The sequence below is a fragment of the Lycium ferocissimum genome, chromosome 6, assembly GCF_029784015.1.
Source record: "Lycium ferocissimum isolate CSIRO_LF1 chromosome 6, AGI_CSIRO_Lferr_CH_V1, whole genome shotgun sequence".
In the NCBI taxonomy this organism is placed as follows: domain Eukaryota; kingdom Viridiplantae; phylum Streptophyta; class Magnoliopsida; order Solanales; family Solanaceae; genus Lycium; species Lycium ferocissimum.
The window spans coordinates 72,454,831-72,469,160 of record NC_081347.1 but is presented as its reverse complement, the minus strand read 5'-3'; the positions used below and the strand labels follow the sequence as shown (position 1 = coordinate 72,469,160).

General features: G+C 32.2%; 1 protein-coding gene across 1 annotated transcript; it reads right to left on the bottom strand.

Annotated features, from left to right (window-relative positions):
* Nucleotides 1-3,268: 3,268 nt before the first annotated feature.
* On the bottom strand, nucleotides 3,269-13,013 carry LOC132061630 (putative glycine-rich cell wall structural protein 1). Its single transcript, XM_059454402.1, has 3 exons — nucleotides 12,692-13,013; nucleotides 9,553-9,691; nucleotides 3,269-3,575 (listed from the first exon to the last, which is right to left on the bottom strand). Exons 1-3 carry the CDS (start codon nucleotides 13,011-13,013, stop codon nucleotides 3,269-3,271), a joined length of 768 nt encoding a protein of 255 aa, XP_059310385.1.
* Between the last annotated feature and the right edge of the window lie 1,317 nt (nucleotides 13,014-14,330).

Genomic DNA, 14,330 nt, shown 5'->3' with positions numbered 1-14,330 from the left:
TTTCTGAATGAATTTTGTGGCTTATTCTTTTGAAATATTTTTAAGTTAAGAAAACTACCTCTAACTTTGTACTGAAGCAGCAACATGTGATTGTCGAAAATCTTAAAACTCATGACCTATAATATATAACATCTTCTTAAACTTGTCATTTATCCTAATGAATTGCTCCATGACGTATTATATACAACAAATTTTCTCATACTTGTCATTGACCCTAATGAAGCTCCAACTTGAATTATAACAGAAGAGTAATAAAAAATTATTTTCAAATGTAAATGAATGCTAAATTTAACATTTTCCTTGGAAGTATTTTGAGGCATGGAATCTACTCATCAAACTTATTTAAAGTCCATGGCAAATATGAAATGATTTGCTAGCAGCAGTAGTATAAATTATTGCGAAACATAACTGATGATAAATTAAGATATTTTGTTCAATAGTAGAGCAAATTTACAATGTTTCCCTCGATTAAATAAGTACATAACAAATATAAAAGGCAAGGCAAAACGAGCTTATATTAAACTAACAATATAAAATCACTAACATATAAACAAAGATGTTCAATATTATTACTTAGAGGCTAATAGCCTGTTTGACCAAGCTTATTTTTCCCCAAAAGTACTTATTTTTTCCAATAAGTGCTTATTTTTTAAAAAAATGAGGTGTTTGGCCAAGCTTTTGGGAGAAAATAAGTGCTTCTGGGGAGTAGCAAAAGCAGTTTTTCAGAAGCTAAAAATATAGATTTTGCCCAAAAGCACTTTAAAGAAAAATACACTAAGAAACACTTTTTAAAACTTTGGCCAAACACTAATTGCGGCTCAAAAGTGTTTTTCAAATTAATTGGCCAAACACAAACTACTTTTCGCCAAAAGTACTTTTTTAAAAGAAAAAAAAAACACTTTTCAAAATAAGCTGATTTTAAAAGTTTGGCCAAACAGGCTATAAAATATCCCTAAACATCAAAAAGAGATTCACATCATTCTATCACTACTTGAAAAAAAAACAAGAATTAACAACATAGAAGTTATGCAACTAAATATCAAATCCATCACTAATTATATTTAGCGTTGAATAAGTGTCAGATTAACAATAAATTCTACTTATTACCTACTAGCAATTTAACACCATATGTAACGAAGTCGCAAATTCCATTTTTTTTTTTTTTGGGTAGTGCATAGCCTTACAAAAAAAACGATGCCACAAGTAATTGATGAATAGTGATCCTAAGAATATTGTTTGAAGCTGAAGAGAAATGTACCACATCGATGAGGAATGAGATCTCTGGGCTTCTTATAAGACTTGGGCAATCCTCCTCCCTTTGAACTAGCTTTTGGGGGTGTGAGTTAAGCCCAATGCCTAATTCAACATTGTATCAGAGCCAGGCCCAGGCCAGATCCGATGTGGGCCCCTGGAAAAAGAACCAACTAACCGGTCCCAAACCGATGGGAGGTGAAAATGCCTCCGGTCCATAAATGTGCATGCTCCAAACTGGACAGAAGACCCGGATGAAAAGAATGTCCGTATTTGGACTTGAGGGGGGTGAAGAGAAATGTACCACATAAGCACTTGAACTTCCACCTCCCCCTCCTTTCATTATTTCTCGGCCGGTTTCTCCTTCTCCTACTCTTTTATCGGCCACTTATAAACGTACAAGAACGTACAAGCAGGGCGAACACTAGGCTAAGAGCAATGATAATTATTATGACATTGAATTGATTATCCTCAACAAGCCTAATTCCCTGTTCTTATTCATGTTTATAGGACTTCTTTTTAATCTCCTAATTGAACAAAGAATTAAAGAAGTGAAATCCAAGGTGAGGATTAGAAATGTGCTTTAGAACTTAGCACACTGATATTGTTTTTAACCTAACCTAAATATTTAATTTATATAGATTCCTAGTCAATAACTAGTATAGGCCTATTGTTGTGAAGATATGCTTTATTTTTATTGGATTCTACCTTTGTATATACATGTCACTTTTTTTAATTTTGCTCTGCGTGGAATATGTTTAATGAGGCAAGATTGAATCTAAATACGTTGGCAAAGAAGATTTTATACTATAATAAGTTGTGGAAATTCTTCTACCAGAATCCCATTGTCATGTACAAACGTAAACTGAGAATTCAAGTTTTAACAATTTAAAGTGTTGCAATAAATTTCGATCCTCTACTTCTTTTTGGTTTAATAAATTTGCTCTACACCAATATGTATTCAGGGCTCAAGATATCATGGTCACCAGCGGATCTAGCATATAATTTATTCATTCGTCCGAACATAATAGTTTTGGCTCGAATCTTATAATATGTGTAATTCAAAATTCACTGAATAAGTGCAAATATTATAATATGTGTAATTAATTCCGAGATCAAATACATAATGTTCAAATCCTGCATATGCCTCGTATAACCTTTAATTGAGTAGGTAGTTATCTTGTTTTGGGCATTTCAAACTTGGAAATTAAATGGTTAATTAAAATTATATATATTAAATATTGTATTAATGTGCCGTACTAATGTGGACTATTTAATTAGATAATTATAATATTTACATAGCGCCTTTCAAGATCAGCTCTGTTGAGATCCTTGAAACAGGTAAATTAATGAAATTAAAAGAGCCGTGCTAAGTTTGAGACGATTGTTAATTAATTAGAGATCGATTTTTTATAAAATAAGTAAATTGCAATCCTATTATCCAGTGAAACAAAATATGAAGAGCAAGGCTAGAGATATTAAACTGAAAACAATATATCTACATAATTAATATCTACATAATTAATATTTGAAGGGAGCGCCGCGTAACTGTAAAGTTAACTGTATGTGATCGAGGAGGTCACGGGTTAAGTAAAACAAATGTCTTCTGTAAAATCTGAGTGAGGTACAACGCTGCACAATGTAAACCATTATAAATCCCGCCCATCCCCGACCCCGCGCATGTATATGAGGAACTTAGTGCGTTAGACGCTTTTTTTTAATTAATATTTGCAAATCTTTTGACTCAAACTGTATTTACATATATAAAAGAATTAAAATGTACACATATAATAAGATTGAATCGAGGATCTTTATTCATTAGGTTCAAAATGAGTGATATTATTATACAAATACCTTCTTGAATTTTCTTGTGCATATGCGCACATAGTCCGAGCTAAAAGTTACTGATTCAGTCGAACTCATCAAATCCATCCTAGACCCGCCTCTACATCTAATAAGCGACATATATCCTGAACCCACTGACTCGAGATCATAAACTTGCCTCTAGCTTATGTACTTACATCCAAAGGAAGACAATAAGGAGGTGAATAAAGAGACTATTTGAAGCAAGCTTAGAGTAAGATGATGAAGCACTTGATTGGTGTTTCTTATTAGGATCACCACCGGTTCTCCGCCCTGTGAATCCCCGGAAACCTCCTCCTCCTCGTCCTCCTCCTATACCGCCTTTAATCCCCTCTGCTGACGGTACAAACACGGTTGACATTAGTATAAGAACAAGAAAAACCTTAACCAATACTATGACATTAATATTGGTTCTTGAAAACAAGCTAATTTCTCTATTCTTCTTCTTCATCTCTATAGGACTTAAAATAATTAAGACATCAATGGAGGAGAGCTAATTAATGAATATATATAATCCTAGGCTCATCTCTAATGGGATTTGAGGAAAAGAAAAAGAAAAGATGTAAAGTTAAAGTGAGAAGAAAAAGGAGGAGACAAATCAGACAGCAAAATCTTGGCAGCTAGCTATATATAAAGTAGAGAATTTAAATTGCTAAGTTAGTGGTTTGAATTTTTAGTTATCATATATTAGAGTTTTTCTTTTCTTAAGGGAAAACACGTTTAAGTTTTCTTAAAAGAAAACACTTCGAATCAATCATATTTGGGTTTTGTCGAGAGGTGTAGACGGAATAGATGAGATCTCAATTCGAGCCTTGAAATGGAAAAATCACTGCTAAAAAAGTATTTTCCTCTTAATCGAGCTCTACGCTGAAATCTAAATTAATCGGGCCAATAAATTCATCATACAAGAAGGTTATACTAAATGAAGTATTTGATTCCTTTGTTTATAAAGTCATCTTTTCAGGCTTTGGACCTTTAGGATTAGTGGAGGTATTATTATGTCCCACATGCCATAACGTGCATATGATTAAGTAGCTTTGCAATAATATGAGCGGGAAGTTGTACTAGTACTCGACTAGTGCAACAAGTTAAGAGTTTAAATTTTCATGCTCTAATATTGAAGAAGATACTTGCATAATCAAATTATTATAACTTTTCGACAAAAAGAATTTGGATGAACTAATTGCACCTCCTAGCTCCGCCTATATCCACAAGATTACAAAAGCCCATGTCATTCAATCGAGACGCATGGGATTGGGAGGCACTTGACTACTTATTTATTTATGTGAAAGTTACAAAGGCAAGTATAATTTCACGGATTCGAATTGTTACAGTCAGAATTTTGATATTTGAAAACGAATAGATAAGTGAATTCATTATTTACCGAATTTCAAATTATGCATCATTCGGTCCTCGAGGACTTTTCTATTATTTCTCGATTACCAACGTGCTTTTGCAGAGAATTGTCAAGAAATAACCTGGCCTTGTCTTTGTTGAATAAAAAAAGCTGTCAATTACTAAAGTAGAAGAATCTTGACTTTTTCGAATCTCAAAAATTAATCTGGCCTTTTGTTGTTGACCCCTTGGAGAAAACGATGAACTCGTCCCCAAATTTATAGGCCACAATTGTTAGAACATAAACGTTTTTTTCCTCTAGTAATTATCTCTCGATCCTTTTTTCTACCAAAAAAAATTTATATATATATATATATATATAACTTGGAATATTAGATAGCTGATGATTCGTGTCAGTAGGTTGTCAGTAAAGGTGTCAACCGGTTCGGGCTAACCGGTTTTAACTTAGCAACCGGACGTTAAACGAGAACTGTTAACCTGGTTCGGTTAACCGTATAATTGTTTACTCGTCCGGCTCCAATATTTTAGGAATCGGAATCCGTTAAAACCGGAAACCGGACCGGTTAAACCGGTTTAACCGGTGAAATTAAAAAAAAAAAAAAAAAAAGGAAAGAGCCGTTGGGCCGATGTCAGTTAATGGACCGTTGTAACGGCCATTTGCAAAAATGGCCTTGCCAAACGGCCATTTTGTTAATTTTTGGCCCCAAAATTTTTTTTTTTTTTTTTTTTTAACCCATCCCCACCCTATATATAACCCTTCTTCATTTTCATTTTAATTCACACCAATTCACTCTTCTTCTCTATCTTTCTCTCAAATCTCAATCTCTCAATTATAATTATTTTGCAATAACTAGCCACAAAGTCTTATTATAGTTTCAACTTTCAATTATTAATTTTGCAATTATAATATTGTTGGTGGAGTTGGTGATTTTGCAACAATCCGAAGTAGCTTTGGTGGATTTGCAATTCTAGCCGCCTTGACTTTGTTGGAAATTAATCCGAATTTGGTACCTTCGTTCCAACTCTATCTTTATTTTTCGCAATTTAATTTACGCAATTTAATTTGTTGTAATTTATTTTCTTGTGATTTATTTGATTGTGATTTAAATTAATTCTATTTAATAATGTCAAAGAGATTAAGACGTGGTGCCGTAGTAGTAGTCGTATTGTTAGGGGTGCGCTTAACGAGGAAACATTTGTGGAAGAAACACCTAATTTAGGTATTGATGTTGGTGGAAATAATCCACTTTTAGGTAATGAGGCAATGCAACAACATTTTACCGACACTTTTAATGAAGACTTAAATGATGATGATGAAACACAACCCCCGAAAATCCCATAGGAGATACATGTCCCGCACAATCACATACACAAGACAAAAAACCGCCAGAACTCGTAAGCCAACAAACTTAAAATTTGGAAATTTATGACTAAGAATAGGGAAAACCAATCGGCTACATGTAACATATGTGGACAAGTATTTAGTTTTAAGCAAAGGCCTGGTAAGGATGGTGGAACGGGTACACTAAATGCTCATGTGAGAACCAAACATATGGATGCTTGGGGAGAGCAAACGGGTTCAAATGTGGGGGGGATTCAAATGACGATAGACCCACGAACCGGTAGAAATTTTAAGTATGACAAGAAAAAAGAACGCGTAGAAATAGCTAAAATGGTAGCTTATGATTGTTTACCATTTTCCTTTCCCTCGGGTTTGGGGTTTGTTACTTACATTCAACGTTGTTATAATTCGTTATTTGAGGGTATTCCTAGAAGTACTTGTAGAGCCGATGTTATAGATTTGTTTAAAAAATATAGATTTTATTTGCGCCACGTATTTAATTCTTTAAATTGTAATGTTTGTCTTACCGCCGATTTGGGTCTTAGTATTAACCATTTAGATTTTTTTGCTATTACATGTCATTGGGTTGATGACAATCGGGTTATGCAAAAAAGAATTATAGCTTTTTTATATGACGAAGGAAAAGGTCGTCACGATGGAAAATTTTTAGCCGATTCAATGTCTACTATTATGAGATTTTTTAACATTTATAGAAAAACACTTTGTATTGCTTTAGATAATGCTTCTAATAATACAAAGGCAGTTGGTCTTTTAAAAAGAGAAATAAACCCTCCTCTAAAAATATTTTTCATGTAAGATGTAGTTGTCACATTTTAAATTTAATTGTTAAAGATGGTCTTGTGCATTTTGATGATTCGTTCAAAAAGTTAGAAATCTTCATTGCGTTTCTTTTTGTAATGCTAATAGGGGAAGAATTAGAGATTTTAAGAATGCTTGTGTGGAAAATAACCTTAGACCTAGGAAAATTCAAGTAGAAATTGAGACTAGGTGGAACTACACTTACATTATGCTACAACAAGCATATGAGTATAGGATTCCCATACAACAAGTTCACAACAAATATAATACCGATAGTCGGATTGGTTAACTTTTATGCATTGGGAAGATGTTAAAGAATGTATTGAACTCTTAGAAAATTTTTATAATGCAACTCTTGCTTTTTCTAGACAATTCTATCCCACGGTAACCGGAATTTTAGCCTACTTAGCTGAAATAGCTAGAGTTTTACAAGAGTATAAACATAAACCCGGTTATCAAGCGGCTATTTTTGAAATGATAATCAAATTTAAGAAGTATTTTTTTCCCATCCCAACTTTATTTATATTGGGTTCCCTTTTTAAATCCTTGTTTAAAATCGGTTTTATACTAAAAATTTGATTAGTCAAATTTATACGTTTTTAGAAATTGAAAAGGGAGTTCAACCATCTTTATTTGAAGCCGAACTCGCTATTGATGAAGAGTTTAGAAAAGTTTTTACTCATTATTCTAGTTTGGAAGAACGTGCAACACCTGTGTTCTCACGCCCTACTACTTCTCAAAGTAGCAAAAAGGGCTTGTCGGGTTTAAAAGTTTTACATTCACAACCAACTTCTTCTTCTTCCGCAAACTTTGATGAATATAACTTTTATTTGATGCACCCAAATGTAGATATCAACCAACTGGATGAGGTGGACGTCTTAGCATGGTGGAAGAAGTACAAGGCAAGCTATCCGGTACTTTCAAGAATGGCTCGAGATATCCTTAAGGTTCAAGTATCAACCGTGGCTTCGGAGAGCGCATTTAGCCAAGGAAGACAGCAAATTGGAGACCATAGACATTCATTATCCGGCTTTAGCTTGCAAGTACTAGTGTGCATTCGAGATTGGATTAGATCGGAGCGACGCAACCAAAACTCAGAAGCGGAGGAAGGCGAAGAGGAAGAAATTGAAGATTTGATAGCTAGTGGACCGGACCAAATGGAAGACTTTGAAGATATTTTCATGACCGAATATGATGTGGGGGAAATTAACGAAATGGTTCAAAATTGGTGATTTTATTATTCTACTATTTTTGTACAACTCATGTATTATTTGCAAGTTAAAAAAATACAACTTGCAAATAAATGTTATCCAAGAATGAATAAAAATATGGCTCATTGAGCTTACTTCTATTTACTTGTGTTCATATTTTTACTTTTATTAAGTTACTTATAGTATATATAGTATATATGTATATATGTATATATATAAGTTATACATATATTTAGTATATATATTAAGTATATATAGTATATATAGTATATATGTATATATAGTATATATATTAAGTTATACCTATATATAAGTATATATAGTATATAGTACATATATATATAGTTATACACATATTTAGTATATATATTAAGTATATATAGTATATATGTATATATATTAAGTTATACATATATTTAGTATATATATTAAGTTATACATATATATAGTATATATATTAAGTTATACATATATATATATATATTAGTATATAAGTATATATACTATATATATTAAGTTATACATATATATAAGTGTATGTAAGTTATACATATATATGTATACGAAAAACACTATTCCGTATTGTTAACTTGTCGTTAGGGGTAAAATAGTCGATAAATATTTAAACTTTAATTATAAAGTTGTATAACATATGTAAATATACCTACAATATACAAATAAATACTATAATATATATATATAATACAAAAAACAAAAAAATATATTTTAAACACTCCAAACCGGACCGGTTCCGGTTTGGTTTAAAAACCGTAAACCGGAACCGGTTAAGCGGTTCCGGTTTTTTAACCGGAACCGGCCGGTTCCTTAACCGGTTATAACCGGTTCCGGTTGGAACCGGTTGCCACCTTTAGTTGTCAGTTTGGGAAGGGTTTATATTCTGGATGTAGATAGTGTAAAACATTTTACAATGGTTAAGAACAGACATGGCTATGAAAACACATAACATAAAACATTTTTCCTACATTTGCTAAAACCCCCCTAAGGCAAAATGGTTAAGAAAAGACATCGTTGTTATCACGAAAACACATAATACATGGCTATATCATGAGTTTAATTACTTATATACAATCATAAGATAAAAAATATACAATTGAATTACATATAGAATAACTATCTAAATAACTTTTCAACAGTTCAAATTATATTACAACAACAACAACATAGCGTAAAAACAGTTCAAATTACGTCAAAAATGTAAAAAGATTTCATACGTGAATATAGATAGTAAAATAATATACAAACCAGTAATCACGGACACAATCACATGATAGCATTTATTACGTGTACTTGCTTTATACAAAAGAATAATTATAATAGAAAAAAGAAGAAGTACGTCCTCTGTTTTAATGTATGCAATCAAACTACTTTATTTTAACATGTGAATTCAGACAAGTTTTTTGAAAAATAATTCACTGCATAAAAAATACTATAAGTCACAATAATAAATAATTAAAAATATTTAAAGGGCGTATGAATAAATCGAGATAAAAATATTCTTGTTCGACGCTCGAAGGGCGAAAATTATCACATAAATTAGGACAGGACAAAGGAAGTAATGTCTAGTGGTAAACCTTACTCTAAAATATATTACTCCTACAATTTACAAAGCTAATTTTTTATTAAATTTCTAAAACTTAAAAAACGAAAATTGAGCAAAAAAAAGATGTGGCAATAATACAAGACAAGTACCCTAATGAACTACTAGATGCACTACTCCTAATAATAACCGGATGAACACCTCGAGTTTCCGGCCACCAACCGCCGCCGCTGCCACCACGGCCACCACCACCGCCTCCTCTTCCTCCACCGCCGGAGCTGCCAAGAGCAACTGCTAATGTTAGGAGGAGACAGATGATAGAAAATAATAGGATAATTTTCATGAGGTTCTTCATTTTGTTAGGCATGATAAAATTTGATAACTCTTAGTCCCTCTGTCTCAATTTATACGAGGGTGTTTAATTGGGCATAAAAAAAAATTAAAAAAATGATTGTTGCTAAATATAGAAAAATATTATTATTTTTGGTATTGACTAAAAATGAATCATATAAATTGGGATATTAGGACGGAGGGAGTAGATCTTAATTTGATGGGGTTATGTCGATTTATTTGTATGGACAGGTGGTAAAATAAATAATAACAATGCTCCAAAAGTTGGAATTAAGGGTCTGGTCTTTTACGTATAAAACCGATGCAAGTAAACATATAGCACTAATATAACATCACCATGAGATTTGAAGGAAACAACCCAAATATCCTTATTTATAACATCATAAAATTCATTTAAATTAAGAATCAGCAAGTATATATATTTATATGAGTTTGATTACAAAATCTATCGACATTAATTAAAAATATCAAAGAGATATCAAATCTTAAATTATTTAGATTTCCTAGTGGAACAACACCCTTATTTGTCTTCAAGAAGATTTGTCTTGCATGTTACGCGATTCAGAAAATTTAATATGGCTAATTAATCAAACGAAGAGCCAAGAATAAAAAGATTGCACAAAGTCATATCAATAAATTAAGGATTACAACAACAAAAACATAATTAATGTAATGTCACAAGTGTAGTATGGAGAGGATAGAGCTTACGCAGCTTTACCCCTACTTGGATGGTATAGAGGTTGTTTCGATAGACCCTCGGCTCAAAATAAATTAAGGATTATCACTTTATAAGTAGGCGTTTAGACATGCGACTTGAAATCATGGCTTGAAATCATGAGATGAAATCAGCGTTTGGACATGCATTTCATCTCATGGTTTGAAATCCCAAATCATTCAAAAAGGCGTGATGTGGGTTTCAAAATTTTAAAATATAAAACTTGACCCATAAGTTTATATTTTGTAAAAAAAGAACCATAAGTTGATAGATATTTTTAACAATTACTCCCACCAACCATTTACCAACCTTTATTTATGTCTACCATGTGGGAAAATTATATTAAAGAGTAGTTACATTACTATTCATATTAAATTTTATTTTTTGTTAAAGTAAAGTTTGATAAACTGATGTTGTATTTTTTAGAAAGGTCTTCTAGTAGCGTATCAATTTTGTTATGAACTATGACTTGCTCATTTGGTAAGAGTGTATAAGAATTGAGAATATTTTGATAGTTTTCACAACTTGTAGGGTTTTTATGTCCATAAGAAAAAATACAACTTAAGAAATTCAAATTGCATGTCCAACCATAATTTCATCTCATGGTTTTAAGTTATCACTATTTATCTTGAGTATATTTCTTTGGACTTTAAAAAACATGAGGGAGATGGACAGATATCTAGGCTTTATAGGTTCGAGTTCGAGTTCTACCACAGTAGATTATTTACTAGATTCAAAATTTTAATGTGGCATATACATAGTCTGAGTCAAATTCATATTGATGAACCCCTAAGTATTCATATTGATGAACTCCTAAGTTATATGTTTAGATCCACTACTGGAGCTGAGTGAAGGGAAGTTCAATCGAATTCTCTCTATGGGATATTATATTGCATAAATACGGCAAAAAAGACTTTTTCTATTATATCAAAACTGTTGAATCCCCTCGATTCAAAACAATATTCTAATGTAGTAGTAATGAGGGTTCTAAAGTTTTCTGTGGGTCACAATTTTGAGTTTTATTTCCCTTATACGGGTTTTGGTTACAGCTTTTAACTTGTGCTCCTTTATTCCATCTTTTCTCGAATCAAATTAAACAAAGTGCAAGAAAAATCTGACTTCAGTAATCAACTTATACATACTCCATTCGTCCCATAATAAGTGTCACTTTAGCAAAAAAAAATTGTCTCATAATAAGTGTTACCTTAGGAAACTAAGATATAAATTGGCTAGTTTTTTCAACTCTACCCTTAGACAAAAAGTGACAAGTTAAAGTAATATTTAAATGATGATTGGAAAAGCCACATAGTAACTTGATATTGTTGGATTCCTAATATCAAAAGGTTTACTACTTGTGCATGCTTTAATCAAGAGGAAAAGTAATTAATTTTTTTTATGTAGGAGTAATTTAGTAAACTTCATATTGCATTATTAGTTTCTTAATATGTATGTTTTTGGCTAAGGTGACACTTATTAGGGACGGAGCAGAGTAATAATTTGTTACCTCAAAAATGGGCAGGCAGCTTTTGCTGTTTGCAAGGAATATTTACAAAACAACTTTTGACTATCAATCTGTGCTTAAGAATGTCAGCTATAGAATTGGTCTAGTATTCTCGTTGAACTACTTTGGGGTTTGGATAAATCTTGAAAAGTTGATTCATTTGTTACACCTGCAAAACATAGCAGCATGGACATTAATAATATTTTAGCATAGTAATAATATTTTAGCATAGCTATTATTGGAAATTGAACCTTAGAACAGGTCGGGAAAAGGGTCAGCTTTGCCCATGTATTGTCAGAAATTGTTCAATTTTATCCTCAGTAAGACTCTGGTCTAATATTACCCTGCCGCTCCATCCATTTCATGTTGAAACTCCGTTAACGGCAAGGAAAAATACGAGCCTATTTGCTAACGAAAAAGGTATGAAATAACCAAATGTGTAACGGAGGACAAATTTAACGATTTCAAATGATACTAGAATAAATTTGGACCTTTTCCCAAATTACATTGACAATGTAAAAAGTTTTCACATATACAAAGTATACAAACGAATAATCACGGTCACAATCACACAGTAGCATTTACTACGTCTATTTACATTATACAAAAGAATAACTAAGTGGTAAATCCTACTTTAATTAAAATATACTACAAAGCAATTTTGTATATTTCAATTTTTAAAAAGTTAAAAATGAAAAGTAAGCAACAAAAGACATGGCAATACAAGACCAATATCCTAATGAATTAGATGATGCACTGCTCCTTGTTGTCGGATGACCACCACGAGGTATCGGCTTCCACCTGCCGCCAACACCTCCGCCGCTGCCGCCGCCATCATCGCCGCCACCACCGCCAGTAACACCACCTCCTCTAGACCTGCCACCGCCGCCTTTTCCTCCGCTGCCGCCACCGCCGCCACCACCGCCACCTCTTCCTCCACCACCGGAGCTACCGCCGCCACCTCTTCCGCCGCCGAGAGCAAGTGCTGATGTTAGGAGAAGACAAATGATAGAAAGCAAAAGGATAATCTTGATGAGGTTCTTCATTATGCAAAATGAATTGATATGATAACTCTTATATACTAATTTGATGGGGATTCTGTATTTTTATATGTATGGACAGGTGGTAAAATAAAGATAAAAATAAGGGATCCAAAGTTTGGAATTAATGGCCTGGTCTTTTACGTATAAAAGCGTTGCAAGTAACCATATACTAATATAAAATCACCATGAAATTTGAAGGAAACAATTATCCAAAAAAAATAATTTACTCGCAATCTTATAGAATTTAATACTACGTCTCAGGCTCTCAGCTAGAAGATAGAAAACAACGTCCTTATTTATAACAGTGTAAAGCTTTTTTGATTAAGAATCAAAAAGTATAATATTTTTTTGTAGACCGGTGGTAAAATGAAATAAAAATAACCCAAAAGTTAGAATTAATGTCCAGTTCGTTTACGTATAAAAGCTATGCACGATTGCACGTAACCATATACTAATATAAAATCACCACGAAATTTGAAGAAAACAGTCACCCCCCAAAAAATAAAATCTTATTAATACACCTCAGCAAGAAAATAGAAACCAATATCCTTATTTATAACAGTATAAAACTTGTTCAATTAAGAAAAAATATATATTTATATGAGTTTGATTACAGAATCTATTGATATTAATTTAAGAAATCAAACAAATATCAAATCTTAAATAATTTAGATTTTGTAGTCGCACAACACACTAATTCGGTTCGGTCTGGTTTTTCGGTATTTATGCCCGACCCTACACTTATTTGTCTTCAAGAAAATTTCTATTTCATGTTACACGATTGAGAAAATTTAATATGGCTAATCAATCGAGCCAAGAGGCAAGAATAAAAAGATTGTATAAAGTAATAATAATAAACTAAGGATTAGACAAAAATTGATTTGGGATATGAACTTTGTAAGTTCGAACATAGAATTTGACCACAAAGTATTTGAATTGCAATTATTTTTTTTCGAATTCTGAATAAATTATTTGCCGGCTCCACCCCTTGTTGGTAGAAGGGTGGCCCTTTTAATTGAAGGGCCAAAGAATTAAATGGGCTAGGACGGGCTGGCCCTTTTAACTGAAATAGAATCTTTTATCACTCATTCTTGCGCAAATCCATATCATAGAAGAAAAAAATTGAAGAGAACAAATAAAAATTATTATTTTTGATCACTAATTCAGATCACGTTCAAAAGAAATTAAACATACTATAAATTCTAAGACTAAAAAGTATTGCTCCAGTTTCTAATTTACTACTTAGTAGTAAGTACATTCTTTATTCTCATTACTTTTTATCTTTTTGTTTAATTAACTTATTTTTTTTAAAAAATTAAT